The sequence below is a fragment of the Benincasa hispida genome, unplaced genomic scaffold (genome assembly GCF_027475165.1).
Source record: "Benincasa hispida cultivar pf3 unplaced genomic scaffold, pf3_genome.v1.1 HicScf1525, whole genome shotgun sequence".
In the NCBI taxonomy this organism is placed as follows: domain Eukaryota; kingdom Viridiplantae; phylum Streptophyta; class Magnoliopsida; order Cucurbitales; family Cucurbitaceae; genus Benincasa; species Benincasa hispida.
Window position 1 is genome coordinate 14,622 of NW_028325882.1, and position 21,325 is coordinate 35,946.

Genomic DNA, 21,325 nt, shown 5'->3' on the forward strand with positions numbered 1-21,325 from the left:
TTTAAAACTCCAATCGGTATGTCTTCATATGCCCTAGTCTTCGAAAAAGCTTGTCATCTGCCTCTCGAGTTGGAACACAAGGCAATGTGGGCATGCAAGAAGCTAAACTTTGATCTAGCAAGTGCATGGAGAGTCCGAAAATTGCAATTGAACCAGCTGGTCGAGTGGCGAAGGGACACTTATGAAAATGGCAAGCTCTATAAAGAGAGAACCAAAAAGTGGCATGACGACCACATAAACAACCGGACATTCATCGAAGGTCAACAGGTATTGATATTTAACACGCGTTTGCGATTGTTTCCAGGGAAGTTGAAGTCCCACTGGTCTGGGCCATTCCACATCAAGACTATCTTCCCTCACGGCGCAGTGGAGCTGACAACTAAAGATGAAAGCAACGCAAATTAAGTTGACAAGCCGTTAACAAACTACTGCAGCAAGTACACTCATCTTTTCGGTGACAAATATTCGGCACATCAGACAGAGAATTAATGTCATCCCATCAGTGCAATCATAAAAGAGAAGAAGCCTTTCACCCCGAAGCTCTATAAATACTAGAGGCCACCTTCAATGAAGGAGTTCAGTTAGTTTTTAGTTAGTTGAGTTAGTTCAACGCGTACAGTTAGATAATTTTCTCCATAAATAGAAGCAGTCCTGTTCATAGTTTCTTATACTTAAAAGGCGGAGCGAGAGAAGGGAAGAGACGCCGAAAGATCACTCTGGTCAGCTCGAGAGAGAACCCAGGAGGCGTGGAAAAACAGAGAGAGGGCCGACTCTTGTGAGAGCAAGATTATCTTTTGAGCAGAATAGAGAAGAACAGTGTAAAAGCCTTGGGAAGTAAGAGATTGCTACCAGGCTCTTTATTCTTATTCCGTATTGTTATTCTGTATTTCAATTCTATATCTATAAAATGGAACTTGCTTATCTACATCTGTTCACTCTCTTAAAAGCACGCATGAGTAGCTAAATTTATTGAATGGGTTGAGAAGAATAGCTACATGACCTAGGATTTTTCATTGCATGCGATCATCTTGTCTTATGTTGCACCCAACACCCCTTTAGAGGTACTCAAGTGAGAGACCAAAGAAAGAACCTAAGACTTGAGAGAGCTAGGTTAGAATCTAGACTCGAGAAAGCAAGATTAGATCTGCATAAGCAAGAGATAAAGACTTAGAGATAAGCTCTGTTTGTCAACATGCATCGCATGCACCCTAGAGATAGGTCATGGTATTATGCGGTCCCCTTGTATGTGTATGTGTCAATCGTCATCGCATAGACAAGAATAGAGGCTTATGTGTAGGTCCTATAGACTTTATTGCATATATCACATGCGTTCTAGAACTAGAAGTCGTATCATTTGCGTTGAGAGATTATTTGCTATTGTATGTGTGTAGCATGATCGCATAACATGAACGCAATCCTAGGAAGTGTTAGCTGAACCCCTTCTCAACCCGTTCCCCTACATATTCATTGCATCTTCGGTAGTACTAACTATTTTCTTAACTCTGCCGCATACATTTTATACGGTAAACAACAACCCAACAACTCTTTGATTTATTGGTTACCGCAAAGTAATCTAAAATTATTGCCACATACTGCTTTTCTTAGTCCCTGAGTTCAACCCTGGACTTACCAGGAAACTCAATAGGTTTATACTTGGGTCCTGCTGAGAAAACTTGTTGCACAATGCATTTTCCATTATCGCAATTCCTTTCATTATTTCACCGCATAAAAAAACGCATCAATAGCATAACCTAAGGTGGGTTTAAAATCTATGTGTCATACACTATGGCATATAAACCAACATACATCTCATGTACATTAAATAAAACTTGATGAACTGGGATAATTAGCCTCACATCCTCAAAAAACAAAGCTAAGTATTACAAAGCACAATGAGTCACCGATTAAAATAGCAAACCGAGCCTTGAATCGTCCGGGCAAAGAAACGCATCTTCTTGATCGTGTACCAAATCCTTGTGGTCGCCTACACGATAGAGTAAACTCTTTACTCAATCGTTCAGCTACCCTATATGAGCATAAACGATCGTTTAGCAACGATTGTGTACCTTTGACTATGCGATGAAGCATGAAGGCACGCAATCGTGCAATGCAAGCCTTAAGCGATCGATTAAAAAATAACGATGTGGTGAAGCAAAATCATCTAAACGATTGCTAACCAAGCGCAAAGGTATCGTATACCGACTGATCGTGTAGTCAGTGACTATGCGATGAGGCATGCTGAACTACACGATCGTTTAGTGTGCGCGTCTTTTATTAAACGATGAGCATCAAATGCTCTACGCGATTGTTTACCTCCAGCGTCCACGCGATCGAGCAACTAATGCTACGCGATAGAGTAAACGCTTTACCCCATCATTTAGCATTAGCTAAATGATCGTTTAGTAAATGCTACATGATCGCGCAGAACTTTTCTACACGATCGTTTAGGAAAATCTTAACTATCATTTACCTTAGGCTACACGATACGAACAACCTTTGGTCTTCTTCCTCGATGAGAACCACATCTCTATGCTTCGAAACTTCATCATGAATGACTCAAACAACTTCAAACACTTTGAATTACAGACTCGATGACTAGTTAATTATGCCCAAAGCATAGAGGCCCTTACAAATTAACACTTTGTAAACTTAAAGAAAGCTCTAAACAGATGTGACCATCCCATAAACATTCATCAACACATCCACAAATGCATTTAACACTTAAATGCAAGCTTAAAACTTAAACCCACCACGACTGTAAAAGAAGTTCAAAACCGAAATGGGATTTGGAATATCAGAACAACCTGGCTCTGATACCAATTGAAGGAAATCAAACATGAGGATTTCCATGAGTAGTAGAAGGGATCGTTCCAAATTCCATTCGAATTGAACACAAACAATTACAGTCTAAACGAAAACTAACAGGTCATGCAAACATAGAAATTATAGCATGTTGAATGATGATACAAGGGATATAGGATGCATACCTTTGAAGAACAATTCTTCACGAATCCCTCGATCAATCTACAAGCGTCCAAGAATAGCACACTCGAACGCAACAACCGGTACAACCAACATACACAAATACAACGAACGGCCAACAGCTCCTCAAAACCAATCGAGTCTAACTCGATACACGTACTAAGTGAGGACACCACCATAAAGGTTATCTTGGTATTCTCGATTTGAGAATCCAGAAGTTGTGGGCTCTGTATGATCTTGGCTTGAGGAAGAGACTGAAGGTCTACGATTGAGTAAACGATCGAGCAAGTGGGAGATAAGATGTTGTTTATCGTATAGACGATGTGCTCGATCGTTTATTAAACAATAGCCTATCGTAGAGACTTAGCCACCCGATCGTGTAGCAACGATCAGCTGAGTGACTATCAATAGTCAACTCTAAGCTATCACTTAGCTAATCGTCTCTCAATGCTATCGCTTAGTGAAACTATTTCACTTGATAGTTTGTCACCGTGAGTTCTTTCCAAATGAAGTAACTACTAAATTTAGGAAAACAATTTTCTTTTATCTCACGGTTACCATAAAACTTCCAATAACCTCCCACTCAATCAGTTATTAGAGAAAAAGAAATTAATTATCATATAATTAATATATTATAAATAAATATGATAACCAACTTACCATATTATATTTATAACCTATAGTTTTAATATTTCATCTCATGAAACATATAAACCATAGTTCTTTTTCTATTTTATGGTACTTAATGTAAATCATATTTACATTAATTCCTCCACTTGATGTATCTCATACATCACACCAATTATATCATATATAATTGAATTTCTCTTAATTTGAACACTTCAAATCAACCTAAAAATCTGATTCTCAACTTAAATCCATTGAGCTACCAAGGGGACCTTATAGACCTATAGCTTAAAGCTCTAACGATACGTGAATAGCTGACTAAACTCTTTAGTCACGAGATCCACCATCCATTAACTGTCAAGCACTCTACTAAAGAATGACAGTTGCACTATTCTCACTACAAATATATTTCTGTGTCCATTTTAACCAATCAACAATGCGATAACCCTTCACAGATCGCTCGTAAGTATAGTTGGGCCAATTTACCATTTTGCCGCTGTAGTTACATATAACTTCTTAAGTACCACTGATTCCTCTAATGAACAATAAGTCATAGTGCTATTATGATTGAGTCCTCTCTCTCAAAGAGAGGATGTGGCCACTATGTTCAAGACTCGGAATCAGCTCTTAAGGGAGTAATCTATCTACTTAGCCCTGTTTCGGGGAAGGAGTGAATTCCATTTTATGTAACTGAGTTCCCAGCTCCCCAATCACACAAATCCCTAAAAAGATAGGCATGTTGAGTTGGCAATCTGGCCACTCTCACCTATACTAATCAAAGAACCACCCTCATAGGCAAGAGTTCCCAAAACACTCAAGATTAAGGTCATGTCACCTATGGTCGTTTTAGTGAGATGTAAGTCTCAATTATCATCTCGTGGTCCGTTCTTATACAAACTCTTTGTAGAGGATACCCCCGTTCGCACGTCTCCATATGAATGGTCAGGATCAGACCATTTGTAGTAGTTCACAATATATGTAAACCTCTACAAAGTGGGTTGTATCCATGTGTCACCAGGATAAGGTATCCCTCCTTTATGCTTATACTACAGACCTTTTAGATTATTACTTAAGGCATGATCTACTTGTATATCTCATTTACATGCTTAAGTTTACATAAAATAACCACAGATCTTCGTTTATTGGATATGAGTAAACGTAAATAAAATAACTCTTATTTTATCAATAACAATGTGTACAAAGTTTACAAACTACGAGACTCCGAAAAAATTAGGACACCAATCCCAACAATAATCTCATTTATGAATGAATTATCGACCTGGTCAATTAGAGTCTCCAAATCCAATCCCTCATCCACTTCGGTTTTGATTATACTACTTGTCTTTCGATGTGCGACCCTATGACTACTTCTTCTTGGCATTTTTTTGCTCTTCTTTTTTCCCAGAAAGATCTTTAAAGTTGTATATGGAAGGCCACTCATTTGACTGCTCCCTTTTAAAGTCTGGCTTTGTCCTCGATCGCTCGTCTTTTCCTTGCCTATGGTTATTTTGCATACTTCTGATTGTAGGGATCGAATCCCAAGCAAATGAGTTTTGCTGAGGGAGAGTAGCCATTGCCAATCCATTTACGAAGGCTCTCTTTCAGCTAAAGTGTTTGAAGGTCATCTAGAAAGTCTAGGTGTATGAGACATGTACATTGTATAATCTAGGAAGGCTCTCTCTCAGCTAAAGTGTTTGAGGGTCATCTAGAAAGTCTAGGTCTACGAGACATGTACATTGTATAATCTAGGGCAAGTGAGAGATGTGTAAGTATGTGGATACCCTAGTTTTTTGGGTTATGATATTGTGTACAACCCACTTACTAGGGTTTTAGTTCAAATGAGAGTTTGTTGGGTTTTATGCCCTAAAACTCATAGACAGTAAATGCTATTAATTGATCATCATCAATGAAGAGTTATAGATGTTAATTTAATAAATGTTATTGTTTGTGTTGTTTGTCTATTTTTGTCTTAATAAACTAGTTTGGTTCCTACTTCAATTAGATGACCTAAGCAACTTAGTCTTAATCCTGAGCATATTATGAACTCATGTTCATGAGAGATTGTTCTTTGATCTGTATGGGTGAGGGTGGCCAATTCGCTGACCCAATATGCCTACCATTTTGGGGACAAGACCAAGTGGGGAGTTGGAAACATAATAATACAAGATGGAATTCACTCCTTCCCGTCTTAAGGGTAAGTAGATGAGTGTTCCCTTAAGTGGTGTCTCCGAGACTTGAACAAAGGGCCCTACCCTCTTATTAGCCTAAGAGGGGTTTCTGTTTATTGGTTGGACCATAAACATGTTCTTCATTAGAGGAGCACTGGTACATAAGGAGCAAAGGTAAACCAAGGGTAAAATGGTAATTTGACCCAGTTAGAGTTACAAACACTCATGAAGGACTAACTTGCTATTATTGATCGCGATCTATGGATGCAATCTGTATTGAGAAGAGTGCGGTTATAGGTCTTTAGTGGAGTGTACTACCATTAACAAATATTGATTTACTTGGTTAATGAGTTCAGTCAATTAATCTCATATCGTTGGAGATTTTGATCTACAGGTCCACCAGGTCCCTTTGTTAGCTCATAGAGGATATTTAAGTGGGATGATCTAAATTGTTCAAATTAATTTGAGGAAACCATATATTAATATGATTAATACATAATTGATTATGGGTATGATCTATTATTCAAATTAAATTGGAAAGTAATATTTGAATAAGATTCAACTAATTAATTCAAGTGAAATAAATTCACAAAGAATTAATTAATAGAGAAGTATTGCACAAATATATATGATGTTTATGATAATTAAATATATATACGTTAAATTGGACTTAATGTATAAATAGTTATTTAATTAATGTGCACATTAAATAAGTGTTATTTAATTGTACTAATTAATTAAATGAGTGTTATTTAATTAATTAACTGTGAAAAAGGGAAATAGAAAAAGGTTTAGGAAAAGGGCTTGGCCTTTCTCTATATAAAGACCTCCCTACGGCCCTTTTGGGAGACACTGACATAGACACTAACAATACACAACACACGTGTTATTGTGCAAAATTTTCTCTAAGCCATAAATTGAATCCTCTTTACTCTCAAAACCCCTTTTTCTCCTCTCCCTCTCCCAATAGTTGGATACCACCTATCCCTCTATTGGAATCCTAGAGAATAACGAGATTACACTCGTGGTAGTGTTCAAGATTGTTCAAGAAATCGTTCGTGATCAAGATCGTTGGAGGAGTCGTTCGTTGGAACTTAAAGAGGATCGTTCGTGAAGCTTGGGAATCTAGAAAGGTAAGAATGGTTCTAATCTTTTTCCCTAAAGCATGCTATATTATATATTTATATTATTTTTTAGTATACTTAATCTATTTATGTAAAAATTGAATAGCAGGATGCAAGGCGTGCACAACGTTTCTGTGTGGGATTCGATCCCTTTAATTGGTATCAGAGCCAATTTCTTGCACCCACGTTTTTCATATTTTTCGAAACAAAATCAGTTTAGAGGTGGAATTAATATTCAGCTTTTGGAATGTTTGGATTTCAGTTTGCAAGATTAGATGTTTTTTATTTTGGGACATAGATTACTTTTAATTTGATTAAATTGTAAGGGTCAGTTGTATTTTTTTGTGCAATTTAATTCTTGCTTCAAGTTTGTAAGTCCGTGTCGATCGAAAGAGCAATGGTTGCTGAAGAAATCGGGAAGAAACGAAAGTTTTTGGGGCAAGTTCGGAGCCAAAAACGATGTGAACAGCAACATTCTGTCATTCAGTGTCGCCACAATACTATTGCAGCATTGAACCGCTGAAAGGCAGAAGCGACGCGAAGCAGTCATAGCGTTGCAATGCTCCAAGTTTCGAAAAGTCCTGGTGATGCATGCGAGGATGGTTCAGCTGCAGTTATTTTGACCTAATTCCCTTTGTATTATTTAATTAAATTAATGTAATAGTTATATTGATTTAATCAATTAATTTTACATTAGGGTGCCAAAATGGGTCCAATTTTTGCTATTTAAATTAATTTAATTATTCATTGGATGAATGTTTAAATTAATCTTTGGATTCATATTACATATTGTATGTCATATAGATTCAAAAATACCCATCTTAGGATAAACATGTACATGCATCATAAATAAATATAAAAGGTTATATTTTATAGATGCATGCTTAAATTACCATGCTATGCATCATGATATAAGTGTTATGTTAGTGATGTATGATTAACTTAAGCATGTCCATGCATCATACTATATATTAAAATTGTTATAATAAATAGTGGAATGATGTATGTGATTGCTTGTTTTTCATGTATGATTTATATTAGTGTTATATTTATCAAATGAAAATGGAATTTGCATTGAGCGTAACAATACTTAGATAAATATTGTATTTAATCAATGTGTTTAGATGCAAATTTGGAGGTTTTATAAAGCATTAAAATATAAGTGTTATAGTTTTAATGAGATAGTTTAAAATCTATAATCAAGAATTGCATGCAAACATAGGTCCAAATTAATCTTAAATAGTTTAAAATTATTCAAACTAGACATGTTTTTTTTTAATGTGTTAGGAATAGGTTAATCTTTTTAATTTGTTTTAATAGAATTAAAATGAATTTAATTAAAAGATTAAATTTATAAAATAATTTTCCATAAGGGACCTTTGTCTAAGGAAGGTTTTGTCTAGGAGGGGGTATTTAAGTTGACGAAAGCGGAACACCTCCACATGGAAGGTGAATGTTATTACAAATGATAAAAAACCACTTCAAGGTTATTAGAAATTAGTTATACAAGCTGTCTTTATATACATCTGTAATTTCTTGTACATGTAAGAGAGTGAAAAAGAAAATTTGAGAGATCAAGATAGCTAACTACTTATCTTGTAAGTTCTTGTTGTAACTCCCCGATCAGAAATCATCAGCTTCTCCATGAACGTAAGCTTTCTTTTGGCCAAACCACATAAAAACTCTTGATGTTCTTCTTCCTTTATCTTCTTAATCTTCTATCGTGTACCTCATCATCTTCATCATTTAGACAAATACTCTGCAGCACCTTCATTATCTAGACGATCCTCGGCAGAACCTTCATCATCTAGACAAATCTTACCTCATCGTCTAGAAAAATCTTACCTCATCGTCTAGACGAATCATGGCTATACCTCAATCATCTAGACGAATCTCACCTTCATCGTCTAGACGAATCTCACCTTCATCGTCTAGACGAATCTCACCTTCATCGTCTAGACGAAGACCAGCAACATCTCCCTCTAGTTTTCCTTCTCTTCTCTCTCGATTTTCATTTGCAACAAAGAAAAGAAAGGGTTAGTCATTGAAGTATCTCCAATTTTCCTGAGTGCTTGAAGTAAATCTCGGCCATCAAAGTGTAGGGTGAAGATCGTTCTTTATGTGGATTGTGCTTTTAGCACACGGTTTTGTTCAAGTGCAATTTCCATCAGTAGTCTTGGTTTTCAATTTCGAGCCAAGCTTTTAACTAAGCCCATTAATACTTGTTTTCAAGACAACAGTGTTTCATATAGCCCATCAAGCCTATCAAGCCGAACAAGTGGTATCAGAGCCTGCAAGAAAACTTTAAGATTAGTCAAGATTCTAAAGAAGCAAAATCTTGAAGCTTTCGAACAGAATTTGAAGCAAAATGGAAATAACAAGATATGATATTGAAAAGTTTGATGGGAAAGGAGACTTTGGGTTGTGGAAAGCCAAGATCAAAGCCATTTTGGGGCAACAAAGGGCTCATAAGGCCCTTGAGAATCCAACCAAGCTGCCAACTACTGCAACAGAAGAAGAAAAGGAGAACATGGAGCTAATTGCTCATGGCACACTTATTCTTAATTTTTCAGACAGTATTTTAAAACAAGTGATCGACCAAGAGACAACATTCAAGATGTGGAGTAAGCTGAATGAGCTTTATGAGACTAAGAATCTGCCCGACAAACTTTTCCTAAGGGAAAGGTTTTTCACCTTCAAAATGAGTTCTTCGAAATCCTTGACAGAAAACTTAGATGACTTCAAAAGGATTACTACTGAATTCAAGACTCAAGGAGAAGAGATTGGGGTAGATAATGAAGCCTTTATGCTTCTTAACTCACTGTCGGATTCCTATAAGGATGTAAAGACTGCCCTAAAATATGGTAGAGACTCTCTAACTACTTATATTAACATTTTAGCCCATAAAATCGGAGAGATAGAGCTCCTAACCAGTAAGGAAGATAAGCCCAGTGCTGAGGGTTTATTTGTTAAGGGTGAGTCTAAAAAGAATAATAAGGAAAAGGGGAAACAAAGTTCAACAAAATAGGGTAAGGAAACACCAAGGTTAGATGTAAATATTGCAAAAAGCTAGGACATCTAATCAAGGATTTCAGAACATTAAAGTGGAAAAATGAGCAGAAGAACAAGCAACCACAACCTCAACAAAAAGTCCAATAAAATCAATCAGGTGAAGCCTCGGTTTGTGAGGATACTTATTTCTATTCAGATGCTTTAGCTTCATCAAATTGGAAGGCAGATGAAGAATCTAATAAGAACCTAGATTGGGTTCTAGACTCAGGGTGTTCTTTTCATATGACACCTCACAAAGACTAGTTCAGCACATATAGAGAGTTGGATGGAGGCTCTGTCTACATGGGTAATAATAACTCATGTCCAATGGTTGGTATTGGTTCTGTATCACTCAAACTTGAAGATGGATCAGTCAAACTATTGAGAAATGTCAGAAATGAGCCTAAGTTGAAGAGAAATCTGATTTCACTAGGCATGCTTGATTCTATTGGCTGTGAATACAGAGGAAAGGAAGGCTACTGTGAAGTTTTGAAAAATAGTAAGCCTATTCTCAGAGGGGTCAATATTAATGGTGTCTATGTTGTTTAAGGAGTTCAGAAAATGCATTCAGCTTTGGTTGTAATTCAGAAGCAGCCTACTGAAGGAGATCTTTGGCACAAAATACCCTCACACATGAGTGCCAAAGGTCTACAAGCTCTTGCTAATCAGGGAATTCTACCTAAGGGAATTCATCAAAGCTTATACTTCTGTGAACACTGTGTGATAGGCAAGGCTACGAGTCAGAGTTCTGTAAAGGCTCAGCATACAACCAAGGCCATCCTTGACTATGTTCATTCGGACCTATGGGCTCCCTCACCTTTCCAATCCTTAAGTAGAGCCAGGTAATTCTTAACCTTTGTGGATGATTATTCTAGAAAATGTTGGATATATTTCCTTAAATCTAAGGACTTAGTATTTGATAAGTTCAAAGAATGGAAGATTATGGTTGAAAAATTGTCTAACAGTCAAATTAAGTGTCTACGAACTGTCAATGGGCTTGAGTACTGTGCATAAGAGTTTAATGTTTTTTGTAGACAGCATGGTATTACTAGACACAAGACTGTTAGGTATACATCTGAGCAAAATGAGGTGGCAGAAAGATTGAATAGAACTATTATGGAAAGAGTAAGAAGCCTACTGTCAGATGCAATACTTCCTGAAAAATTTGGGCTGAAGCAGCTTCATATACTGTCTATACCCTAAATAGATGCCCTCATGCATCTCTTAACCTTCTAACTCCTGAAGAAAGGTGGACCAAACAACCTCCTAGTCTAAATAATCTAAGGGTGTTTGGTTGCACTGGTTTTGTCCATCAAAACAAGGAAAAATTAGCCACCCGAGCTGTGAAATATATGTTTTTGGGTTTCACAGAAGGAGTAAAGGGGTTTAAAATGTGGCACCCTACAAAGAAGAGATGTATTACAAGTAGAGATGTTGTTTTAGGGAGGATGAGATGTTTATGCAAGGATCTACATCTAATGTTACAGCACCTTACATGAAGAATGATAAAATTGAGGTGTCGCAATTTCTCAACCCTAGCTCTGATCCTTCAAGCTCAGAATCATCTTTTGATCAACTACTTCATCTTGAAGAAGAAGTAGAAGATGCCATTTCTGATCCAGAGCAAGAAGAACCAGATTTGAGGGGGTACAGCCTAACTAGAGATAGGAAAAGAAGAACTATTGTGCCACCTTCAAGATATGATGACTACTTAGCTCTAAATGCTTCAAATTTATATAATGATGCAGAACCCTCAACTTTTGAAGAAGCAGTGAGTTGTCCTAAAGCTAAGTTGTGGATAGAAGCAATGAATGAAGAAGTTGATTCACTAGTTAGAAATAACACTTGGGAGTTGACACATTTGCCAAAGGTTGCAAACCAATTGTATCCAAATGGGTGTGTAAATTGAAAGAGGGATTCCCTAATGATCAAGGACCTAGATATAAAGCTAGGTTGGTAGCTAAGGGTTTTACTCAAAGACCAGGTGTTTATTTCAATGAGATATTTTCTCTAGTGGTCAAGCAAACTTCTATCAAACTATTATTGTCTATTGTGGCTCAGAATAATCTAGAGCTGGAGCAACTTGATGTTAAAATAGCTTTTCTACATGGCTTCCTAGAAGAAGTTATCTACATGAGCCAACCTAAGGGGTATGATGTCAGAGGGAAAGAAGACCATGTTTTCCTACTTAAAAGGTCTATCTATGGCCTTTAAACGGTCCCCTAAGTGCTGGAATAGGAGATTCAGTGACTTTATGCAGAAGAATGGCTTTAATAAGAGTTCCTATGACAGCTGTGTTTACATAAACACTGATACCTACACTCATCCTATGTATTTGTTACTCTATGTGGATGACATACTATTATCAGGAGCAACTATGCAAGAATTAAATAAAGTCAAAGATCTACTCAAGTCAGAATTTGAAAAGACGTGGGAAATGCAAAGAGAATACTTGGCATTGATATAATTAAAAACAAAAAATCAAACATTCTCAACATTGATCAGTCACAATATTGTCAGAAATTTCTTAAAGAATATCATATGACAGAGGCTAAATCAGTTTGTACTCCTATTGCTAATCATTTCAAACTCTCAGCAGAGAATTCACCTAAAGAATCTGACATTGAATATCAGAAGGTAATGTCAACTATCCCCTATTCCCAAGTTGTAGGAAGCCTAATGTATCTAATGGTGTCTACAAGGCTAGATATTGCTTATGCTACTAGTCTGGTAAGTAGATATATGGCTAATCCGGGTAAGAGGCACTGGGAGGCAACTAAGTGGATAATGAGATACCTTAAAGGCACTACAAGTGCTAAACTAATGTATCAACAGCTTCCAAACAGAGAACCAAAACTAATTGGGTATGTTGACTCTGACTATGCTGGAGACCTAGACAAGAGAAGATCCTTATCAGGCTATATCTTCCTATATGGAAGGTGTGTTCTAAGCCGGAAGGCTACATTGCAATCAATAGTAGCCCTTTCTACTACTGAGAGAGAGTTTATTGCTCTTTCAGAAGCAGTAAAAGAGGGTTTATGGCTGAAGGGTCTTCTAAGTGATTTCGGGATCAAATAGAATACAGTAAAAAAAATTTGTGACAAAGCATACACAGTATCACAACAGAACACAACATATAGATGTTAAATATCATTTCATTCGAGAACAGATTGAAGCAAAACAAATAAAAGTGTTGAAAGTTCATACATTAGAGAATGCCTCTGATATGTTGACAAAGACTGTCACTCAACTCAAACTTAAGAAATTCCTCGATATTGTAGGGTTTGAGTTGAGAGACAAAGGTTAAAAGAAGAAGAGATTCAGTACAAAGAAGTTGAAAAAACACTTGAAGTTTTCTTTCAAGGTGGAGATTGTTATTACAAGTGATGAAAAAAAAAACTTCAAGGTTGTTAGAAATTAGTTATACAAGTTGTCTTTATATACATCTATAATTTCTTGAACATGTAAGAGAGTGAAAAAGAAAATTTGAGAGATCAAGATAGCTAACTACTTATCTTGTAAGTTCTTGTTGTAACTCCCCGATCAGAAATCATCAGCTTCTCCGTGGACGTAGGCTTTCTTTTGGCCGAACCACGTAAAAACTCTTGGTGTTCTTCTTCCTTTATCTTCTTAATCTTCTATCGTGTACCTCAGCACCTTCATCATTTAGACAAATACTCGGCAGCACCTTCATCGTCTAGACGATCCTCGACAGAAACTTCATCGTCTAAACGAATCACGATTATACCTCAATTGTCTAGACGAATCTCACTTTCATCGTCTAGACGAAGACCAACATTATCTCCCTCTAGTTTTCCCTCTCTTCTCTCTCGGTTTTCTTCTGCAAAAAAGAAAAGAAAGGGTTACTCATTGAAGTGTTTGCAATTTTCCTGAGTACTTGATGTAAATCTCAGCGATCAAAGTGTAGGGTGAAGATGTTTCTTCACGTGGATTGTGCTTTTAGCACACGAGTTTGTTCAAGTGCAATTTCCATCAGTGGTTTTGGTTTTCAATTTCAGGCCAGACTTTTAACTAAGCCCATTAATACTTGTTTCCAAGACAGCAGCGTTTCATATAGCCCATCAAGCCTATCAAGGCCAACCGTGAATTTGGAAAATATTTTATTAGCATGCAATAAATGATTGATTTTATTACAAGAGTTTAATAAATGAAATTAAGTATTGTTAAATTATTCAATATAAATGTTATATTGAGAAAATTTAAAATGAGTCAGATAAATTCATTAACCGGGTTCTAACTAAGTATAATAAAATCCTAAAAATATTAGAATACTTTAGTGGGAGAATATTCTTATATGTGATATATCAAATTTCAGTTCTCATGTCCCTAAGAGTTCACACTATGAGATTCATGCTTGATTTCGTGTCGCCTTGGGCGCAACCTCCTTCGGAAAGTGTTTGTATGAGTTAATAATAAGGTGAATAAGGAAAGTGTTCATAGTAAGTGTGAAAGGGACGCGTATCAACGTATCCTACGATCTCCTCCATTAGGTTGCACTGTGAGATTCCTATGGTCCATCTACATGTCATTCTAGAGCAACCATCCCTTCAGAGGGCCTGATCATAGGGGTTGAAACAATGCAAATTCTAGAAATAGATAGGGTTTCTTAGGTTAATCTTCAATAGTCATCTTTCCCTTCGGTAGCCTGTTGAAGCGTACCTTTGAGATCCCAAATGGGAGGGTCACACTTATGGGATAAATTAAGTTAGTTAATGAATCCGTGACCGAAACAACGATAGCTAAAAACTATAGAAATAAGAGTTATTCTAATGTTAGTGTTGGCCAAGATTGTCTCGATTCAGGGGAGGAGTAGTTGATCATCCTTCAGTGGCTGTTGCTCTAAGTCTGTGAAGTATCGTTGCAGAAACGAAAATCAATATTTTAATTAGGGTTCTATGATATGTTTTTGCTAAATTGATTGGATTATTAAGTAATGGATTATGACAAATATAACTAATACGGTCAATTGATTATTGTATGTTTCAGCATTTCTTCTATACTCATATCTTTACTTAAAAATGAGAAATTAATCGGTGAAAACTATGCGACATGGAAATCTAACCTGAATATGATTCTGGTTATTAATGATCTGCGCCATGTCTTGATGGAGGAATGTCCTCTAGTCCTCGCTCAAAATGCATCCCAAGCGTTAAAGGATGCTTATGACCGTTGGACGAAGGTCAATGATAAGGCCCGAGTCTACATCTTGTTATGTTTGACATTCTTACCAAGAAGCATGAGGCCATGATGTCTGCACATCAGATCATGGAGTTCCTCCAGGAGATGTTTGGACAATCGTCTGTTCAGACCCGACACGAGGCCCTCAAGTACATTTATAATATGCACATGAAAGAAAGCCAATCAATGAGAGAACATGTTCTCGACCTGATGGTCCATTTCAATGTCACCGAAATGAAAGGTACATTCATAAACGAGCAGAGTCAGGTGTCCTTTATTTTGGAATATCTTTCGAAGAGTTTTCTTTAGTTTCACAACAATGCAGTAATGAACAAGATACAGTATAATCTCACTACCCTTCTAAACGAGTTACATACTTTTTCAGTCTCTTATGAAAGATAAGGGACAAGTAGTAGGAGAGGAAAATGTTGCCCATTCCAAAAAGTTTCATAAGGGTTCATCCTTTAGAACTAAGTTTGTTCCTTCAACTTCTGGTACTAAGAAGATCTAGAAAAAAAAAAAAGAGGGAAGGGGAAGGCTCCCGCTGCTGGAAAAAGCAAGGGAAAAGTTAAGGCTGACAAGGGTAAATACTTCCACTATAATGTGGATGGTCACAAGAACACAATTGCCCAAAGTACATTGATAAGAAGAAGAAAAAGAAGTTCCTTTCAGCAGCTAGAAGATGGTGAAATGATGCTCTAGGTTGGAACAGGAGACGCCATTTTAGCTCGTGTAGTCTGAGTTGTTGAGTTGTCTTTTGGAAATAGATTTTTGTTTTTAGAAAACTTATACATTATTCCTAAGATGAAAAGGAACCTTGAGTCTATTTCTTGTTTAATTGAACAATCATACTAAGTTTCTTTTAATTCAAATGAAGCATCATTATGAAAAATTGTGTGATTATTTTTTCAACTAAACTAGAAGACAACTTATATGTGTTAAGACCAACTGAATCAAAAACATTTTTAAATCATGAAATGCTTAAAACTGCTAATACTCAAACTAAAAGGTGAAGAATTTCCAAGTAACAATGATACATACCTTTGGCATTTGAGATTAGGCCACATAAATCGCGATAGGATCGAGAGATTGGTAAAGAATGGACTTCTAAGCAAGTTAGAAGATGATTCATTACCTCCATGTGAATCTTGCTCTAAGAAAAAATGACTAAAAGACCTTTCAGTGTAAAAGGTTATAGAGCCAAAGAGCCCTTAGAGCTCATATATTCGGATCTTTGTGGTCCAGTGAATGTAAAGACTAGAGAAGGCTACGAATACTTCATCTCTTTTATAGATGATTATTCAAGGTGTGGTTACTTATACCTAATGGAACATATCTGAAGCCTTTAAAAATTTTGAAGAGTATAAGGTTGAAGTTGAAAACCTATTAGGTAAAACAATTAAAACACTTCGAGCTGATTGGGATGGAGAGTACATAGATTTAGAATTCCAGGACTATTTGATAGAACATTGAATTCAATCCCAACTCTCAGCACCTGGTACACCTCAACAAAACAGTGTATCAGAAAGGAGAAATAGAACCTTAAAAATATGGTTCGTTCCATGATGACCTATGTTCAATTGCCTTACTCGTTTTTGGAGCATATAGTAGAGGTTGCAGTTCACATCTTGAACAATGTTCCCTCGAAGAGTGTTTCTAAAGCACCTTTCAAGTTATGGAGGGGGCATAAATCGAGTTTACGTTAGTTCATAATCTGGGGTTGTCTTCCACATGTGTTAGTGACAAATCTTAAGAAGTTGAAACTTCGTTCAAGATTATGCCAATTTATTGGTTACCCTAAGGAGACAAAAGGTGCTCTGTTCTATGACCCTCAAGAAAATAAAGTGTTTATATCGACAAATGCTACATTTTTAGAGGAAGACCAAATGAGAGATCATAAACCACGTAGCAAAGTAGTATTAAATGAAGCTGCTGAAGAATCAACAAGGGTTGTTGATGAAGCTGGTTCTTCATCAAGAGTTAATGAAAGAGTCAGTGCTTCAGGTCAGTCTCGTCCTTCTCAATTGTTGAGAGAGCCTCGACGTAGTGGAAGGGTTATGATACAACTTGATCGTCACTTAGGTTTAACAAAAACTCAAGTTGACATACCAGATGATGGTGTTGAGGATCCATTGTTCTATAAACAAGCAATGAATGACGTAGACAAGGGCTTGTTGGGGTTGATGCCTATTAGCTCTAAAAAAGAGCTAAGTTTATGACTTTAACTTTACTATTTTTGGGTAATTCTTATGTCTATTTATCTTATTTTGTAGGAGAATTGATCCCATGGAGCAAGTACATTCCAAAGAAGAAGAATCAAGTAAAAAGGATAGAAAATCAAGAGTCGAGTGCACCTAACTTAGCTGAGTTGACAAAAGACCAATCTGCCCTGTTTCAGCATTGCAACGCTTATCAATAGCCTAAGTCCAATGCTCACTCGACGCTTGAAGGCAATAAGGTGGTGTGCAGGGTAACGTCGCAACGCTACTCCTGAGTGTGGATTGCAACACTTTGAAGTTTTAATTTTGATAAGGCACTATCATGATGTCACCCCGACGTCCCAACTCAATGCTGAATGACAGAATGGTCAGCATTGCAACGTTCACCCTAAGTGTTGTGATGCTACGAACTTTAACAGACTTTCTCCATCCATGCACGTATAACCGAGCGTCGGGCCACCGCTCCAAAAATTCCTCAACACTTTGCATAATGTCGCCACAGTGTTGCAACGCTCTCTCTAGGTTACGACGCTGCAACAAACATATAAATATGTCTTCTTGGTTCCAACACAAGGTATGAAGAAAATTTTTAATTAAGCACGGTTTTGGGAGCCAATTGAGTCGAATTGTTGTGCAATTTTCATCATAGTCAGCCTCGTTTCAATATCTTTGATTGTATTGTCGATATGCCTATGTGAGGCTGGGTAAATTTTCTAGGAATTAGTTGTATGTCTTAATTCTTGAAGGATAACTAGTTGATTTTATTTAATTGTTGTGAACCCTTTGGGTGGATTTGATTGAATCTTAATGAAATTTTTATAAATTAATCTGAAAAATTAGTTTATCGAAATTCTTGTTTACAAAATCGTCATAGCCTACACATATATTAATGATTTAGTTGCGCATATTAGGATCGCATGTTTAGGGTCGAGACTTTTCTGGCCAAACTCGTGTATGCCCTAATATAATCTTTTCCAATTAATCATGCTATAAGATATGACTTTTCTGGCTTGTAGTATGTCTCAACAATTAAACCCCTTCGTAATGCAATTCAATTTTAACTTGTATGTCGCTAAGAAGGAAGAGTTATAAATTGAATTAGTTCTAGTTTTGTTTATCATCAAAATTTGCGAATTGGGCTATTAGATTTTCTAATAGGTTGTAGGGTTCATAGAATTAGTACAATTAACTAGTACCTTATGATAGAAAGATAAAATATACATACTAATCCCAAGGTTTTTCCATCGAATTAATTTACTCCTTTTTTCTATGCTCATTCTTATTTCTTTCATTGCTTGTTAATCATTTTTATAAAAAAAAAAAAAAAAAAAAAAAAAAAAAAAAAAGACCAACCAACCCCCCCAACCCGAAATTCTTAAATTATCATGGCTTATCATTAGTCTCTCTATGGATTATACCACGATCTTATCGTTTTACTGTGTTTGTGGTATAATTCTTGGATCAGTGATTCTCTCTCTATCTTTCCTTGTTCGGGCTGACGGGCGTGCACGACGATGACTTCCCTAAGTCTCGAACAAATTGGCGCCATTGCCAAGGAGACATGGTAATTAGCCGAGGAGAATTTTTGGATTTCAAATAAACAAATAAAAAAAAGGTGTATGATACTACTTACCTTTGGTTTGTGACCCACTCCTCTGAGAGTGCAGATTTCATTTTTATTACATATATTGACAAAGAGGAGAGGAGAATATGAAGGAGGCGCAAAGGAAACATACTATAAGAAGGAAACCGACAAGTTGCTGATGATACGACAAGAGCAAGAAGTTTGTAAGAAAACTTAGGGAACTGGCAGAGCCAGACATGGACCAGCAGCCCTTGTGCATCATCTTTCTACCTACCACTGTATTGTTCGAACTTAAGGTAGAACTGATCAATCTATTGCCTACCTTTAGAGGGAATGCAAAGGATAACCCCTACAAACACATCAAGAACTTTCATATGGTCTGTGTAAGTATGCGACCTCATGGAGTTACAGAAGAACAATTGAACCTTAGGGCTTTTCCTTTTTCATTACATGATGACGCTAAAGATTGGTTGTACTACTTGGCTCCAGGGACAATAACTACTTGGAATGAACTTAAAAAGAAATTTCTTGAAAAAAAACTTCGGTTTCTAGAGCCCATTCAATAAGAAAATATATTTATGAAATTAAACAATTTTTTGGTGAATCCTTGTCTGAATATTGGGAACAATACAAATGTTTATGTATTAGTTTTCTCCATCACTAGTTTTTTACCAATTGTTAATTCAATATTTCTATAGTGGTTTGCTTGCCAGTGAAAGGAGCTCCATTGACTCAGTTCTTGGAGGAACTCTTGCTGATAAGACGTCCAATGTGGCTCAGGAATTAATCTCACGCATGGCTGAAAACAACCAAAATTTTGGAACCAAGGCTTCTAAATTTTATTCAATTACTAATTCTGAGGTAAAGAAATTAGATCCCAAATATCTAATTTAACTTCCCTAATGACGCAGATGGCTCAAAGAGAATTCGCTAAAGTGAAGGCTTGTGGAGCTTGTGAAATAGTAAGACATACCTCTAAAGCATGTCGTCAAGCCCAAGTCAATGCAGTTGGGGGTTACCAGAGGAAATATGACCCCCATCCTTTGGTGTATAATCCAAGATGCATGACCACGCTAATCTCAAATGGGGAGGTCGGGAAAAGGACAAGGGCACAACAGTTCCAATCATTCCAATCAACCATCGTCATCTCCCTCAGGTATGTCTTTAGAGGATATCGTCAAATCTTTGGTTGACAACTCCGTAAAATTTCAACAAGAAATCCATCAACTACAAAAGAACTCTCTCTAGTTATCATAGGACACCAGGTCATTTAAGCAAGAAGCCAGGATGAGTATGGAAAATTTGGGCACTCAGGTCACATAATTAGTTGTTGCGGTAATTCGGATGGAGAGCAAAGGTTTAGGAAAGCTACTTGCCCAGCCAAACCATGCCAATGTGAGTGCCATCACACTCAGTAGTGGTAAGGGGCTTCCATCACCTGCGACCTCTTCAGACACCCCACCTCTACCTGGTAAGTTCAATGAAAAAGATGAGAAAAATGAGACTGAATTCGAGGCACGCTCGTCTACTCCTAAGTTAAGTACTCCTCCTTCACCTTCTGTGGAACCTTATATCCCTAAAGCCCCTTTTCCTAGTAGGTTGGCAAGACTAAAACAGGAACATAGGGACAAAGAGTTTATCAAAATGTTTATAAAGGTTCAAATAAACATTCCTCTCTTGAACGTGATCCAGCAAATTCCAAGGTATGCTAAATTCCTCAAGGAACTTTGCACCAAGAAGAGGATAGGTAAGGATAAGGAATGAGTTGTGGTAAGTAAGAATGTATAGGTTCTACTTAAACATAATATGCCTAGAAAATGTCGAGATCCAAATATGTTTACTTTACCCTGTGTTATTGGTAATAGAGTCATTCGACATGACATGCTTGATCTAGGAGCTTCCATCAATGTCATGCCTTATTATGTGTATGAAGATCTTAAATTGAATGATTTGAAAAAAACTGTTGTGTGCATCCAATTAGCTGATAGATCTTACATCCAACCCCTAGGGATAGTTGAGGATGTGTTATTGCAAGTTAAAGATTTGATTTTCCCGTTTCTACGTTTTGAAAATAGATGAAAAATCTTCCACTTCTTCTACAATTCTGTTAGGAAGGTCTTTTATGAAAACTGCATAGACAAAAATTAATGTTGATAAGGGCTGTCTTTCTGTAGAATTCGATTGGGAGGTAGTTGCATTTAATATATATGATGCCATGAAATTTTTCGAGGAATATCTATCTCTATGTATGATTGAGGCACATGATTTATTAGATGAAATTATTTTGCATGATGGTGATGATGACTCTGACAAATTGATTGCTCCTTATATTGATTTGGATTTACATGACTTGTATGATTTATCTCTCTC

The 21,325-nt window shown here is 36.7% G+C and overlaps 1 protein-coding gene across 1 annotated transcript; it reads left to right on the plus strand.

Annotated features, from left to right (window-relative positions):
- Positions 1-10,255: 10,255 nt before the first annotated feature.
- LOC120084161 (uncharacterized) lies at positions 10,256-13,030 on the plus strand. Its single transcript, XM_039040056.2, has 5 exons — positions 10,256-10,451; positions 10,503-10,794; positions 10,987-11,142; positions 11,396-11,723; positions 12,473-13,030. The coding sequence occupies exons 1-5, from the start codon at positions 10,256-10,258 to the stop codon at positions 13,028-13,030; spliced, it is 1,530 nt and encodes a 509-aa protein (XP_038895984.2).
- Positions 13,031-21,325: the final 8,295 nt, after the last annotated feature.